The sequence below is a fragment of the Canis lupus genome, chromosome 10, assembly GCF_011100685.1.
Source record: "Canis lupus familiaris isolate Mischka breed German Shepherd chromosome 10, alternate assembly UU_Cfam_GSD_1.0, whole genome shotgun sequence".
NCBI lineage: Eukaryota > Metazoa > Chordata > Mammalia > Carnivora > Canidae > Canis > Canis lupus.
In genome coordinates, this window is record NC_049231.1 from 24,310,870 (window position 1) to 24,327,252 (window position 16,383).

The 16,383-nt window shown below is 41.4% G+C and overlaps 1 protein-coding gene across 6 annotated transcripts in view; it reads right to left on the reverse strand.

Moving 5' to 3' along the window:
- WBP2NL (WBP2 N-terminal like) overlaps positions 1-14,502 on the reverse strand; it is a 35,015-nt gene extending 20,513 nt beyond the window's left edge. For 5 of the 6 annotated variants that reach the window (XM_038550373.1, XM_038550371.1, XM_038550370.1 and 2 more), the window contains exons 1-3: positions 14,345-14,501; positions 795-903; positions 155-296 (exon numbers count right to left, since the gene is read on the reverse strand). In XM_038550373.1, the coding sequence (XP_038406301.1) occupies positions 155-296; positions 795-903; positions 14,345-14,406 (313 nt within the window). In that variant the 5' untranslated portion in view covers positions 14,407-14,501. Of the gene's footprint in view, positions 1-154; positions 297-794; positions 904-14,344 lie in introns of all 6 variants that reach the window. The other variant, XM_038550369.1, reaches the window with a different exon arrangement.
- Positions 14,503-16,383: the final 1,881 nt, after the last annotated feature.

A 16,383-nucleotide genomic window follows, 5' to 3' on the forward strand; every position in this document is an offset into this window, starting at 1 on the left:
CATTGGTCAGAGAAGGACTGCCCCAGACAAAGAGAGAAGCACTACCCAAAGGAGCAGGGCAGCTTTCTTTGAATTCCAGCATGAGCCAGGTCTGAATCTTAAACCTCTGGAAGCTTTTGAGAAAAAAAGTACACTTTTGAGGGGGATCACTTACCATCTGGAGCTGCCTGAATGATTCCTTTAATGAAGTTGGCAGCAAAAACTGGCTGTTCAATGGTACAGTTACTCATCAGCTCAAATGGCATCATAAAAGAAAACATGGGGTCGTTGACTGCATGTGAAGTCACGAAGATCACCTAGGAGAGGAAAGAAATTTTGGAGGAAGAATGCAGGTTGTCCATGGATTGAGACACAGGAGAGCAATTCTAAGGTCAAGATTGCTTTGACATCCTGCCCTAATGAAGAACCATCACCTGTTTTCTTTTATATTCCTCAATATGGAAAATCGTAGTGTGAATGTTTGTTTTTTAAAGATATTATTTATTTATTCATGAGAGACACAGAGAGGGAAAGAGAGAGAGAGGCAGAGACACAGGCAGGGGAGAAGCAGGATCCATGCAGGGAGCCTGACACGGGGACTCGATCCCAGGTCTCCAGGATCAGGCCCTAGGCTGAAGGCAGTGCTAAACCGCTGAGCCACCCGGCCTGCCCAAAAGTGTGAATATTTTAAAACACTTTGAAAATCAATGTTTAAAAAAAAAGAAAAAAAGAAAAAGAAAATCAATGTTTAACCTCACTCCAATTTAGGAAAAACAAATGTGTGGTTAATCAGATCAAAGTAGAAGTAGAATTACCCGGTATGAAGTGAGAAACAGTGTTCCCCTTTTTGTACCATTGAAGAGACTGCATCCCTCTGGTTGCCGTGGGAAGGAGAGGTCCACATCCTGACACTGTGTCAAGACACTGCAGAAAAGAAAGCAGATTAACGACACCATTTAGAAGTTATAGAAAATGACACACATAAAGCTTTTAGCACGGTTCCCAGCCCATAGCAAGAACTCAATAAATGTTAGCTGCTGCTGCTACTACCATTATTTTATCGAAATAGAAAGAAATTTAAATGATCTTACTCCCTGACTATTCACACTTATTCTCCCTTTTTATCATTGGGTTTTGTTTTTTTTTTTTAAGATTTTATTTATTTTATTCATGAGAGTCGCAGAGATAGAGACAAGAGAGAGGCAGAGACACAGGTAGAGGGAGAAGCAGGCTCCATACAGGGTGACGTGGGACTCAGCCCAGGTCTCCAGGATCATGCCCTGGGCCGAAGGCAGCGCTAAACTGCTGAGCCACCCAGGCTGCCCACTGGGTTCTTTTTTTAAAGATTCATTTATTTTAGAGACAGAGTGCACGAGCAGGGGGAGGGGCAGAGAGAGAGCAAGAGGAGAAGCGGACTTTCTGCTGAGTGGGGAGCCTAATGTGGGGCTTGACCTTAGGACCCTGAAATCATGACCTGAGCTGAAACCAAGAGTTGGAGGTTTAACTGAGCCACCCAGATGCCCTGGGGTTGTTTTTTTCTTATCAGACTTACCTTCTTCTTAATATTTACTCATTAATTCTTATTCTTCATGTGCAGTAAGTGTAAAACACTGTGGTAATGGAAATGTTTCTCTGACTCTGATAGAGACAGTAAGGAACAGAGTACTCCAGATTCCACTGGCATGCTGTTCCCTCTGCCTGCCATGTTCCCCCTTCACTCTTAACCTGAGAAGCTTGAACTCATCCTCTTCCCACTCACAGAATCCTATTGGGTTTCTTTTCTTTCTTAGTAATTGTTATAATATATATGTGCTTATTTGTTCAATGTTCTAACTAATGATCATTAAAGACCATGTCTTTCCACTAGCCCTAGCATACAGAGGGTACTAATAAATATTTATGGAAAGAATGAATAAGTATTGGGGTACCTGGGGGGCAATGGGTGATGAAAACATGAATACAGATAATAATGCAAGCAGTAATATGACATGTATAACATTAATGGCACATAAATATCATAGGAATTTAGTGGAAAGAGAGATTAGCTTTGGTTGAAGTGATCAAAAATGACTTTATAGAAAAGTTGTAGTGTGAGTCAATTCTTAAGATATGAATAGTGTTTCAGTAGGCAGAGGTAGAGGTAGAGGACAATCCAGATGGGGAGCAAACAGCATGAATGAGGTGCAAGAGCAGCATTAATGGAGGTACACAGTGGAAAGCAAATTGCACACTTGGGAGCAGCCTATTTGTGTGCATTCATCAAAACAGATGGAAGTGAAGGTGGAAAAATAGTGAGATACAAATGGAAAGCCATTGTGAAACTAGACTTGGAAAAACCATTTAATAGGCATGGAGAAAAAAAAAGAGAGAGAGAAAAGAGAAAAAAACAGGCATGGAGAAACTATGAGCTGCAGCTGTCTCAGCAGGCTAGTCACATGATCAAGGAGATGGTGGTATATCAGAGGTATCACTTTAAGAATCCCTAAGGGGTGCTGTACTGGCTCAGTCAGTAGAGCATGGAGGTCTTGATTTGGGGGTTCTGAGTTTAAGCCCTATATTGGGTGTGGAGATTTCTTTTTTAAAAAATCCCTAAAATAGCCCTACCTGCAGTGATAAGAACTAGAACTGGGGTGATGGTGTGTTGATAAAAAGGGCTTTTAAAAACACAATGAAAATACAGGATGCCAACAAAAATGTCAGAAAAAACAGGGAACTCCAAGGGCACCTAGGTGACACAGTCAAATGAGCTGGGACTCTTGGTTTTATCTCAGGTTGTGGTCTCAGGGTTGTGGGATCAGGCTCCAAACTCAGTGAGGAATCTTCTTAGGATACTTTCTCCCTCTCCCTCTACGCCTTCAATCTCTCTCTCTCCCTCTCTCTCTCTCTCTCTCTCTCATAAATAAATAATTTTTAAAAAAAACTTAGGGAACTCTAAAACTCAGTCCAGAACTCTGGAATCTAATCAAAATCTTATAGCAACTAAAAGAATGTTTAATCAAGAAAAATTGAGTTTCAGTAAGAGAGCTTTGTGACACTTTCACTTACTCTGGTACCATCCTCCAATCCCTGACTTGACAAAAGCCTTAAAAATAACCCACATTCCTAATATAAGTGCCAAACACCAAAGGGAGCAGAACACACCTTTTCTCAAAGAATTGTGGTTGTTTTAACTTGTCTGGTGGCTCCCTGAAACACTGGCTCAAAAGTTGTGTGCCTAATTCAGAACTCTCCCAGGACTGAGGTGACTACCCAGAGTACATTTGTCAAAAACAGTATTAGTTGCTGCTGTCTGGGGCAAAGGATGACCTTTAGTGCAAACAAGCAAAACTGAAAAGTTAGGGAGGAAAGCCTGAGGAATGAGATGTTTTGGGGAATAAAGAATTTGAAAAGCTCTGATATATTCATGGGAATCTAGAAAGCCACATGCATATCTGCCCAGAGCTGGGTTCATGCTCAGAAGAAAACTGAGAAGGCCCAAAACTTTTACTTCTGGTTGATAATGAGGCTCTGCTGAAGCAGGAAGTGAAAGCTAAGACAGAGTTGTAAACTGCCTGGCTGGGTGATAAAAACCCATTCCAAACACACAGGCAGACTCGATCGGCAAAGGCTGAGAGATTTGTGGGGGGTTTTTTTGGTTCAGATATATAAAGAAATAGTCAAATCACTAATTGGCTACTAAGTTAACATAAAAGAGACTTCAGTGGCCACACATGACAGAGTACAAACTTTACAATTCAGAAAAGCCACTAAACTAAACAAACAAATAACTACAACAAGCAGCAACAATGTACCCTGAGGAAGAGAGAAAATCTGATTTCCAGAGTTGCCACATTATAACATTCAGAATGTCCAGTTTTCAATTACAATAAAAAATGATGAGGAATGCAAAAACACAAGTATGACCCATATGTTCTTCTGTGAACAGAAGAAATGAAATAAGTAGTAACTGCCCTGAGGAAGTCTATACATTGGGTTAACTAGACAAAGACATTATTTGTTTTTTGTTTTTTGTTTGTTTGTTTGTTTGTTTGTTTAGTGAACTCTACCCACACTGTGGTACTCAAACTCTCAACTTTAAGATCAAAAGTCACATACTCTACTGACTGAAATCAGCCAGGTACCCCACTAAACCAAGACTTTAAATAAACTATTTTAAGTATGTTTAAAGGGTTAAAGGAAACCATGTGCAAATAACCAAAGTAAATAATGAGAACAATGTCTCAAAAAGTAGAGAATATCAATAAAGAAATAGAAATTAGAAAAATGAACTATATAGAAATTCTGAAGGTGGAGACTACAATAAGTAAAATGAAAAACTCAATAGTGGTGGGCTTAATGGCAGATTTCAGCAGACAGAAGAAAGAATCAGTGTTGAAGATAAGTCATTTGAGAATAAGTGTTATTACCCAGGTGACAGAAAGAAAAAATTAAAAATGAACAGAGTCTAACAGACCTGTGGGACAAAAATTAAACTTAAAATCATATGCATAATGAGATTGCCAGAAGGAGAGAAAAGGACTAAAGGGGTACATAAAAATTTCGAAATAATATTGGCCAAAATTTCCAATTTAACAAAAGACATGAATCTACACATCCAAGCTCAACAAACTCCTATAGGATAAACTCAGAGATCTACACCAAAGACACGGTTATAACCAAACTGCTGAAAGCCAAATACAGAGACTCTTGAGAGGAGCCAAAGAAAAGAATCATCATGTACAAGGAATTCTCAATAAGACAAATAGCTGACTTCTCATAAACTATGGCATAGGCAGCCCCGGTGGCGCAGCGGTTTAGCGCTGCCTGCAGCCCGGGGTGTGATCGTGGAGACCGGGGATCGAGTCCCACGTCGGGTTCCCTACATGGAGCTTCTCCATCTGCCTGTGTCTCTGCCTCTCTTCCTCTCTTCTCTCTCTGTCTCTCCGTCTCTATGAATAAATAAATAAAATCTTTAAAACAAAAAAACAGGGCAGCCCGGGTGGCTCAGTGGTTTAGCACCACCTTCAGCCCAGGGCGTGATCCTGGAGACCCAGGATGGGAGTCCCGCCTCGGGCTCCCTGCATGGAGCCTGCTTCTCCCTCTGCCTATGTCTCTGCCTAACTTTCTCTCTGTGTCTCTCATGAATAAATAAATAAAATCTTTAAAAAAATAAATAAAAAATAAAACAAAACAACAACAAAAACTATGACAGCAGGGATACCTGGGTGGTTTAGTCAGTTAAGCAGCTGCCTTCAGCTCAGATTCTGATCCCAGGGTCCTGGGATCAAGCCCCACATTGGGTTCCCTGCTCAGCATGGAGTCTGGTTGCCCCTCTCCCTTTGCCCTTCCACCACCTTGTGCTCTCTCTCTCTCAAATAAATAAATAAATCTTAAAAAAAAAAAAAAAAAACTATGGAGGCAGGAGATAGTGAGTTGACACATGCAAAGTGCTAAAAGGGAAAAAATCTGTTAACCAAAAATTCTGTATCTGGCAAAACTACCCTTCAAAAAGTAAGGAGAAATTAAAATATTACCAAGTAAACAAAAACTGAGAATTTATCACTAGTAGGTCTGAACTATAAGAAATGCTAAAGGAAATCCTTCAGCCTGAAATAGACACTAGAGGGGTGCCTGGGTAGCTCAGTCAGTTAAGCATCCAACTTCTTTTTTTTTTAAGATTTTATTTATTTATTCATGAGAGACACAGAGAGAAAGGCAGAGACACAGGCAGAGGGAGAAGCAGGCCCCACTCAGGGAGCATGATGTGGGACTCGATTTTGGGTCTCCAGGATCATGCCCTGGGCTGAAGGTGGTGCTAAATCACTGAGCCACCCAGGCTGCCCAAGCGTCCAACTTTTGATTTTGGCTCAGGATCTCAGGATTGTGAGATGGAGCACCATATCAGTCTCCATGCTGTGTGGAGCCTGCTTGGGATTCTCTCTCTCCCTCTCCTTCTGCCCCTCTCCAACCTCTCTCGCTAAAAAAAGATAAACAGATAAAAAGAAATAAAAAGAAATAAAAAGACACAGCTAGTAAGTCAAACCCATACAAAGAAACATGGAACACTGATGAAGATAATATGTGAAAATTAATCAAAATGCTCTTAAACTGTGGGTCAAAAAAGAAATAATAAATAAAATTAGAAAATAGAATTGAATCACTAGGAGCAGCCTGGGTGGCTCAGTGGTTTAGCGCTGCCTTCAGCCCAGGGCATGATCATGGAGACTGGGGATCAAGTCTTACATTGGGCTCCCTGCACGGAGCCTGCTTCTCCCTCTGCCTGTGTCTCTGCCTCTATCTCTGTCTCTCTCATGAATAAATAAAATCTTTTTTAAAAAATTGAATCACTAGAAATTAGAAATTTTGAGATGAATACAAATAAAGACACACATACTAAAACTTCTGAGATGCAACAAAAGTTGTACTTAGGAGGAAAATTTATAGCTTTTAATGTCTACAATTTTTTAAGAGCAAATCAATAATTTTCCACACTAGGAAACTAGAAAAACAAGACCAAACTAAACCCAAAGCTAGTAGAAGGAAGGAAATAATAAAGATTATAATAGACATATGTAAGAATAGAAAAAAGAATCAATAAAACCAAAACTTAATCCTTTGAGATCAGCAAAATTGACCAACTTAGCTAGACCAAGAAAAAAAGAAACCCCCCTCCCAAAAATAAAATAAAATAAAATAAAATAAAATAAAATAAAATAAAATAAGAAAGAAAACCCAAGTTACTAAAATTTGAAATAAAAGTGGGGATGTTTTCACATAATTTATAGAAAAAAAAGGATTATGAACAATTATATGCCAACAAATTAGATAATCTGTTTGAAACAGATAAATTCTTAGAGACAACCAAAATGAAATAAAGAAAAAAGAAAATCTGAATAGACCTATAACAAGTAGAGATTGAATCAGCAACCAAAAAATTCCAATAAAAAAAGCTCAGGATGAAAAACAAAAAACAAAAAACAAAAAAGCTCAGGATGAAAAAAAAAAAAGCTCAGAATGTATATTATGTGTTGTTGTTGGTTGTTGGATGGAAGGTTTTGCATATGTCTGTTAGGACCATTTGAGTCCAATAGTGTTGTTCAGTTCCTCTATTGCTTTACAGATTTTCTGTCTGGTTGTACTTCTATCAGAGGTTGTTAGGAGCTGGGTTGAGTGAGGAGTGACTGCTTAATAGGTACAGTTTCTTTTGGGGTGATGAAAATGTTCTGGAATTAGATAATGGTGGTGATTGCATGATATTGTGAATATAGTAAAAGCCACTGAATTGTACATTTTAAAATGGTTAAAATGGAAAATATCATGTTATGTGAATTCTACCTCAGTAAAAAAAAGGGGGGGTTTATATATTAAGTGTAAAACCTCAATAAATCAATTAATTAAATTTAAAAGACCGTGAAGAAAGAAGCCCCTGAGCTTGGTAATTCATTAGATCTGGGAAACAAAAAAAGTCATGAGAAATCAAAGGTCATCTTTGCCTCCAAAGAAATAGAGAAGTCAGAAAAAGAAGTTTATTGGGAAGTAGGGACATAAATTTGGCTCTAGACACGTTGAAATATTCAGGAGGTAGTAGTACTGTTTGCAATTTCATTCTGTCACATCCTTAGGTTGGCATCTAATACATGAAGTTTCTCAACCTTGACTGTTTGGATTAGATAATTATTTGTTGTGGTGGTATGTGTTTTGTAGATTGTTTGGAAGCACCCCTTGCCTCTCTCCCCACCAAATACCAGTTGTAGCCCACCCCCACCCCCACCCAAATTGTGAAAAGCAAAAATGTCTCCTGGAGGCAAAATCATCCCAGACTGAGAACCACTGTCCTACAAGGATGGCATATTGACTTCAAAATTTCAGTTAAAATATAGTACAGTGAAATAAAGAATGAATTTTCACCATGCTGGTAGATGTTATAATGCGACAACAAATTTCTAAAAAAGAGGTGAAAACTGCAAATGAAATATCACAGCACCATTCAGCTAAGGATATCAAAACTATTGTCTCCAGCACTAACTAGAACCTCAGCAAAAGTTCAAGCTCCAATAGTGAATCATCTGAATTTGAGTTATTGTCCTTATAATGCATTGAGCTGTAACTGCCAGATACTAAATATGCAAAGATTTTACATACTTTTTATCTATAATTTGTAAGTAGGTTCCTAGCTAAAGAGAAATGGTTCTGACATATGAGCCTTCCAAAGGATGAACAATTTAGGATCTAACTATCTGCTATCTATAAGAGACTCATTTTATTTCTTTTATTATTTTTTATTGAGTATAACTGTATAATTAACATGCAGGGTTGTATTAGTTTCAAGTGTGCAATATGGGATTCAACAATGCTCTTAGGTGTACATGGAACATTCTCCATGATAGGTTTACATGTAAGGTCACAAAACGAGTCTTAACAAATTTAATTTTAAGAAAATTAAAATCATCTGAAGTACTTTTTCTGATCACAGTGAAATGAAACTAGAAATCAATAGCACAAGGAAAACTGGAAAATCCACAAACGTGTAAATGAAACAACACATTTTTATATAACCAATGGGTCAAAGAAAAAGTCTCAAAGGAAATTGGAAAATACCTTGAAACAAATAAAAATGAAAATACAAATGCCAAAATTATGGGATTCAACAAAGCAGTGTTAAAAGTTTCTATCTGTACATGCATTCATAAAAGAGATTTATGATCTCAAGTTAACCTGACTTTACACCTCCAGAAACTAAAGAACAAACTGAACCCAAAGCTAGAAGGAAATAAAGATTAGAGCTGACACAAAACAAAAGAGAAAATACAAAAGTAATAGGAGAAAAAAAAAAAAACCTGTGAAACTAAGTGGTTTGTTTGTTTGTTTTTAAGATCAGTGAAATGGAAAACCCTTGGCTAGGTTAACTAATTAAGAAAAGAGAGATGACTCAAATTACCAAAATCAGAAATGAAAGGAAGGACATTACAATGGATGCCACAGAAATAAAAAGAATTACAAGATAATACTAATACACATGAATAATTGTATGCCAGCATACTGGATAATCTAGAAGAAATGGATAAATTCCTAGGAGCTAATTCATGAATAAAAAGAAAATCTAAACAAACCAATAGTAAGTAAAAAGATTGCATCAGTAACCAAGAACTTCCCAGCTAAGAAAAGCCCAGGACCAGAGGGCTTCACTGGACAAATCACCAAATACTGAAAGAACACTTAGCACTAATCCTCTCAAAAATCTGCCCCAAAACAGAAGAGGGAACACTTCCAAGGTCATTCTCTGAGGCCAGCATTACCCTGATGTCAAAGCTAGAACACAAGAAAACTACAGACTAACATCTCTGAAAAACATTGATGCAAAAATCTTCAACAAAATGCTAGCAAACTGGCAGCAGTTGAGCGTCTGCCTTCCGCCCAGGGCGTGATCCTGGAGACCTGGGATCAAGTCCCACGTCGGGTGGATCCCTGCATGGAGCCTGCTTCTCCCTCTGCCTATGTCTCTGCCTCTCTCTGTCTCTCATGAATAAATAAATAAAATCTTAATTTAAAAAATGCTAGCAAACTGAATAGTATATTAAAAGGATTGGGATCCCTGGGTGGCGCAGCGGTTTGGCGCCTGCCTTTGGCCCAGGGCCGGATCCGGGAGACCCTGGATCGATTCCCACGTCGGGCTCCCGGTGCATGGAGCCTGCTTCTCCCTCTGCCTGTGTCTCTGCCTCTCTCTCTCTCTCTCTCTCTCTCTGTGACTATCATAAATAAATAAAAATTTAAAAAAAATTTTTTTAAATAAAAGGATTATACACATGACCAAGTGGTATTTATTCCTGGAACATATGATGGTTCAACATATGAATATCAATCAATGTAATAAAAACAGAACTGCCATATGATCCAGCAATCTCACTTCTAGGTGTATATCCAAAGGAAATTAAAATAGGATATCAAAGAGATACCTGCACTCCTATGTTCACTGCAGCATTACTCACAATACCCAAGATATAGACATAAACTACGTGTCGGTCAATGAATGAATGGATAAAGGTGTGGTATTTATATATGTATCATTCAATCATGAGAAAGGAAATCCTGTCACATGCTAAAACATGAATGAACCTTGAGAATATTGTGCTAAATGAAATAAATCCGGAGAAAGATAAATACTGTGTGATCTCATTTAGGTATATATGTAGAACCTTAAGGGAAAAAAAGTCAAATGCATTGAAGCAAAAAGTAGAATGGTGATTACCAGGGGCTCAGGGAATGGGGGAATTGGGGAGATGTTAGTCATAGGGTACAAACTTGTAGTTATGTAGAATGAATAAGTTTAGAGATCCAATATATTATAGGCATGATGACTACACTTAATGAGTGTATTGAAAAAAAAATGAGTGTATTGAACACTGGAGATATGCCAAGAGAGTAGATTTCAGGCACATGCATCACACTAAAAAATGGTTAACTATGTGAGGAGATTATATGTTAATTAGCTTGGTTATAGAAATCATTTCACTACCTATATGTATATCACATCATCATGTTGTATACTTTAAATATATATATAATTTCTATTTTTAAAAAAATTAATATGGTAAATTTCCTTTGTGTTTCTTTTACCACATACAAACACAATATCATTAACAGCTTAGTAAAAATAGGGAAAATTTACAAAGCAAATTTATCAAAGACAAATAGCCAACAACCTTGGGAAAAAAATAAATTTTTTTTAAAGATTCAATTATTCAGACTGGCAGAGATAGCGACGTTTAACACCAGGTGTTGTCAAGGGTGTGATGAAATGGGCACTGTGAGTATTGAGAACACAATGATATAATTCTATAGGGTGATTTCGCAAAAAATATATTTCTTTTTTAAAATATATATTTCTATATGCATTTGTAGAATATAAAATATTTTGACATAATTTTTGTATTTTTTAAAAATACATTTTAATCTTTAAAAAAGTCTATGTCTATTTAAAAAATAAAAATAAAAAGTCTATGTCCTCTGATCCCACAATTACACTTTCAGGAACATATCCCCAAGAAACATTTCGACAGGTAGGCAAAGATAAGTTTTCAAAAGTGTTCACTGAAGCAATATTTATAGCAATGACAAATTATACCCTGAACATCCCAGACAAGGGCTTGAACAAACATTCATGCACACTGGAATACAAGTCATTGATTAATAATGATGTAGATATTGATACTGGAGAGCATTCCCAATACATTGGTAAGTGAGGAAAACAAATTACAAAGCAATCTCGGGTTGGGGGATGTTGCATATATATCCATGGAGGAAAGTGCAGAGAGATACATACCAAAATGTAAAAAAAGCACTGGGTGTTGGAATCTGGGGTAATTTAAATTTTTTTTTTCTAATTTTTCTACAACAAACATATGGTACTATCTGCACAATTTTAGAATATTGGTCAAAAAAAGAAAACTCAAGTGTCTTCCCTATTTACCAGTAGAGTCCTATCTGTACAATTATGACTTCTCAGCTGGGATTTAAAAAAAACAAAAACTCTCCACAGAACAATGTGATAAATTTCTTAAATGTGTATCCTGAGTAGGCAAGAGAGATCAAAATACAGCCAAGCTTCTCCTTCTCAACCTATTTCTTCAAAGTTGTTTCTATCAACACCATAGAACCCCAAACAATCCCATCAAAAAATGGGCAGAGGAACGGAATAGACATTTTTACAAAAAAGACATACAGATGGCCAACAGACACATGAAAAATGCTCAACATCACTCATCATCAGCAAAATGCAAATCAAAACTGCAATGAGATATCACCTCACACCTGTCAGAATGGCTAAAATAAAAAAGATAAGAAGTAAGTGTTGGAGAGAATGTAGAGAAAAAAGAGTCTTTGCACACTGTTTATGGGAATGTAAATTGGTGCCGACACTGTGAAAAATAGTATGGAGTTTTCTCAAAATATTAAAAATAGTACCATATGATCCAGTGATTCAACTACTGGATATTTACTTAAAAAAAATGAAAACACAGATTTGAAAGTATATATGCACCCCTATGCTTACTGCAGCATTATTTACAATAGCCATGATAGAAAATTAGATAAGGAAGATGTGATACACACACACACACACACACACACACACACATACTGAAACCCACAGGAATATTATGCAGCCATAAAAAGGATGGGATCTTGCTATTTGCAACAACACGGATAGACCCAGAAAGTATTACACTAAGTGGAATAAATCAAACTGAGAAAGACGAATTCCATATAATTTCAGTCATACAAGGCATCTAAAAAACAAAACAAATAAACACACCAAGAGCAGAATAAACACAGAGAACAAACTGATGGTTGCCAGAGGGAAGGGTTGGGAGCTTGGGGAAGGGGAGTGGGAGATCCAAGCTTCCAGTTTGCGACTCAATAAGTCACAGGAACAAAAAGCACAGCCTAGGGAACACAGTCAATACTACTGTAATTGTAGACAGATGGTGACTACACTTATGGGGAGCACAGCATAACTTACACAGCTGTCCAATCACTATGTTGTACGCCTGAAACCAATGTAATAATTGTATCAATAATGCTCAAGCAAAAAAATTAATAAAATAGGAATAAAGAATTATTATAGTTTTTAAAGATTGTATTCATTTGTTCATGAGAGACACACGGAGAGAGAGGCAAAGACACAGGCAGAGGGAGAAGCAGGCTCCTCTCAGGGAGCCCGATGTGGGACTGGATCCCGAAAGTCGGGGATCACGCCCTGAGCCGAAGACAGATGCTCAACCACTGAGGCACCCAGCCGTCCCATTATCGTAGTTTCTATACAAGAAAGAGCACTGACAAGGCAGGTCTTCTCTGATAAGTCCAATCCCCAACCAAATCTCTCCCACATGCACTGGCCATATGATTTTTAAGCCACCTACTTCTGTGTTTCAGTTTCCCACCTGAGAAATAAGGGAAATACTACTGATCCTCATTGTAGATAGAGCAGTGATGTGTATACAGCTCTGACAAAGGTGTTTGGCGATGATTACACATTCAAGAGCACATAATGGACCCCATCAAGATAACTCAAAAGGACCAGGGCGCCTGAGTGGCTCGGCGGGGGAGCGTCTGCCTTCGGCTCAGGTGGTGATCCCGCCCGGTCCTGGGATCGAGTCCCATATCGGGCTCCCCACGAGGAGCCTGCTTCTCCCTGTCTATGTCTCCGCCTCTCTCTCTCTGTGTGTCTCTCATGAGTAAACAAATAAAATCTTAAAAAAAAAAAAAAGCAACTCAAAGGACCATAAAATCAGTGTTTCTGTCATAATTTTTAAAAACATCCTCCATGCCCTGCCTCCAACATACACACAGACACACACACACACACACACACCCGAGGCTGAGCGAGAAGATGCCCAAACCCCAAATCAGAAGTGGCTTCAGGGCCCAGAGCCACCTGTACACAGGTCACAGCGCTCCAGGCCAGGGAGCCGCGCTCAGAGCGGAGGACAATCCTCTCCTACTACAAGGGAAGACGTACAGCCTCCGCCGCCCGCCGGAATCTGTCAAGAACATGTTCTGGGGGAGGAAGCAAAGGAAACAGATCTGGACATCAGCACTCGGTACTGTCTGGGCGGATCCTCCCGACGAACGCGCAGTCTCCCCGGGGCACAGAGCACCGGGTGTCGGAGCCAAACAGCCAGCGAGCGACCCGACAGCAAAGGAAACCGAGGGCCGCGCGGAGCAGACGGGAGCCCACGGAAGACCTGCTGGGGGCGGGGGCGGGGGCGGGGGCGGGGGGGCGCGGAGGAGCGGCGGGGAGGCGAGGTGCGAGGCGGGCCGGGGAGCAAGCGGCGGCCCCCGCGGAGCCCGCGCACCCCGAGCGCCCTCCTCCCTGGGGCGTCTGCTCCCCATCTGTACCTTAAAAGTAGGAGCAGTCACTCCCCTCTCCCCGTCGGGGCGAAGAGAAACGGGGCTCCTGGGGGTTCTGAGGGCGAGGCGACGCCCCCACAGAGCGGGACCTTCCACTGCGCCGCACTCCCGCCTCTTCCGCCTCGGCGTCCCCGGGGAGGGGCGCACCCACCGCCCGCCTCCCTCACCCCTCCCCGGCCGCCGGCCGTCACCCCAACGGCAGCCAGCCAGCCGCACGCGACCCGGCGGGGCGGCGCGACACCTCACTCCTGCCAGTGAGCGCCCGCCCTTTTACCTGAGCCTCCGCCACCTCTGAGCCGCTAACCCGCGGCCCGGCCTCGCGCGCCCCGATGGCGGGGGCGGGGCTCCGCCTGCGACGCCCGGGAGAGGCGGGAAAGGCCCTGATTGGCTGAGAGTTTGCAAGCCGCCAGCCCCCCGCCGGCCTCCCCCACCCGGGTCTGACCGCACCCCTCCCCGCCCCCGGCTCCCCCGCAGGCACCTTTCGCCAAAAGGGATGATGGCCCCGTGGCGATTCTCGGTGTGACTCTGATTCACCGCCATCTTTCTCCAGGCCCCCTCCTGCCGCCCCTCAGATGGGAAGGGGCGGGGCCTGCGCTAGGCCAGGGGGCGGGGCTTTGAAGGGGAGGGCGGAGATTATGGCGCAAGGACGAGGGTGGGGGTGAGGAGCCAGGGGGCTGGTCACCGGAGGGGCAGCGGCCAGAGAACCAGGCAGTGTCCGCGTGGAGGTGCCCGCTGCGGGGGCAGGGAGCGGGCCCCGGGAATTGGCCCCGTCCCCAGAGCGCGGAGGGGTGAGTGGCCGGTGAGTGGCTCCTGGGTTCACACCTGCGTCGTAGCCCAGACATGGTGGCTCGGCTGCCCGCTGGAGTGGACTTAGAAGGAGGATTTTCCTGCATCCCTCCGCTGAGTCGGGTCAGGAGGCTAATGCCCTTTGGAGAAAGGGCCCAAAAAGATTTCTCGCTTCTCCTAGGGCGAGCAGAACTGTTCCCCACCAGAAAAAGCCTGGAATCTGAGCTGGTTTCTTGTGAAACAGCATTCAGGAAAGGGTGCATGACCTGGGTCAGGGGGAGCGGCTCCAAGATAGAGCCTATGTCAACCATCCTACCTGCCCTGCCTCCGCCAAACGGTGATTGTGAGGGTCCGATGGGTTACATTATACTGGAATTGCTTTGAAAACTAAAATGCTGTACATATTCTTGTTTCATTTAGACTTCACAAAAGAGCGCCAAAGGGCTTCAAGCAGAGGGATGGTAACGTCTTCTGGATTACCGGATTTCATCCAGTTTAAAATGCTATCAGTTGTGAGATACATCATTTTTAAATGTACCACTAATAAAAAGAAAAGTTGCCAAATAAAGACATTTCATCAGTTATAAGCTGATTTTTTAAAAAATAATCTGTACACCCAACATGGGGCTTGAACTCATGACCTAGGAATCAAGAGTCTCATGCTCTACCAACTGACCCAGCCCGGCGCCTCAAGCTGATTTTTTTTTTTTGATACAAGACTATTGGAACAAATGAAACACAATAGGAATGATGTGAAGCGGTAGAGCAAGCATTGAGATAGAGTCCTCGTCTTGCACTGGTAAACTAAGTGTGCAACTTTGGGCAAGACAACTAACTATGCTCTCTGGACTTCAGTTTCCACATCTATATGAAAGAATAGGACTAAAAAACTGTTTTCTTGGGGTCCCTGGGTGGCGCAGCGGTTTGGCGCCTGCCTTTGGCCCAGGGCGCGATCCTGGAGACCCGGGATCGAATCCCACGTCGGGCTCCCGGTGCATGGAGCCTGCTTCTCCCTCTGCCTGTGTCTCTGCCTCTCTCTCTCTCTGTGACCATCATAAATAAATAAAAATTTTAAAAAAACTGTTTTCTCTTAGCTGTGATATTTTAAGTTTGCAAAACTATCGCTTAAATCTTACCACATCCCTCTATCTTGGTGTGGCATTGCCACTCTGGCTCTGGTCCACATCATTTTACCTGAGTGACTCTTCACCATTCTTTTTTTTTTTTTTTCTAAGATTTATTTATTTATTTACCATAGACAGAGAGAGAGAGGCAGAGACACAGGAGAAGGGAGAAGCAGGCTCCATGCCAGGAGCCCGACGTGGGACTCGATCCTGGGACTCCAGGATCGCGCCCTGGGCCAAAGGCAGGCGCTAAACCGCTGAGCCACCCAGGGATCCCCTCACCATTCTTCAATACCTTCCATTCACCCTACTGAAAACTGAGGTCCCAAACACAACCGCTTATGGTCATTACATTCAAATTCAGAAAGAGAGAAAGTGGTGTTATTTGCTGGCTACAGAAGAGATTAGGAACCTCAAAGAGCAGAAGTTTAAGTTTGAAAGAGAAAAGAGACAAGCTAGTGCTTTAAATTTAAATTCTTAACTCTTAAAATATTCACTATGCCATAGGCAAGTCTCTAGGCAAAATAGGCCCACTCCATCCACAGAGTTGGGTTTTATGCCTTCTGGAGAAAGGAGGGAAAAGCTAGGAAATTAAATGAAAATAAAC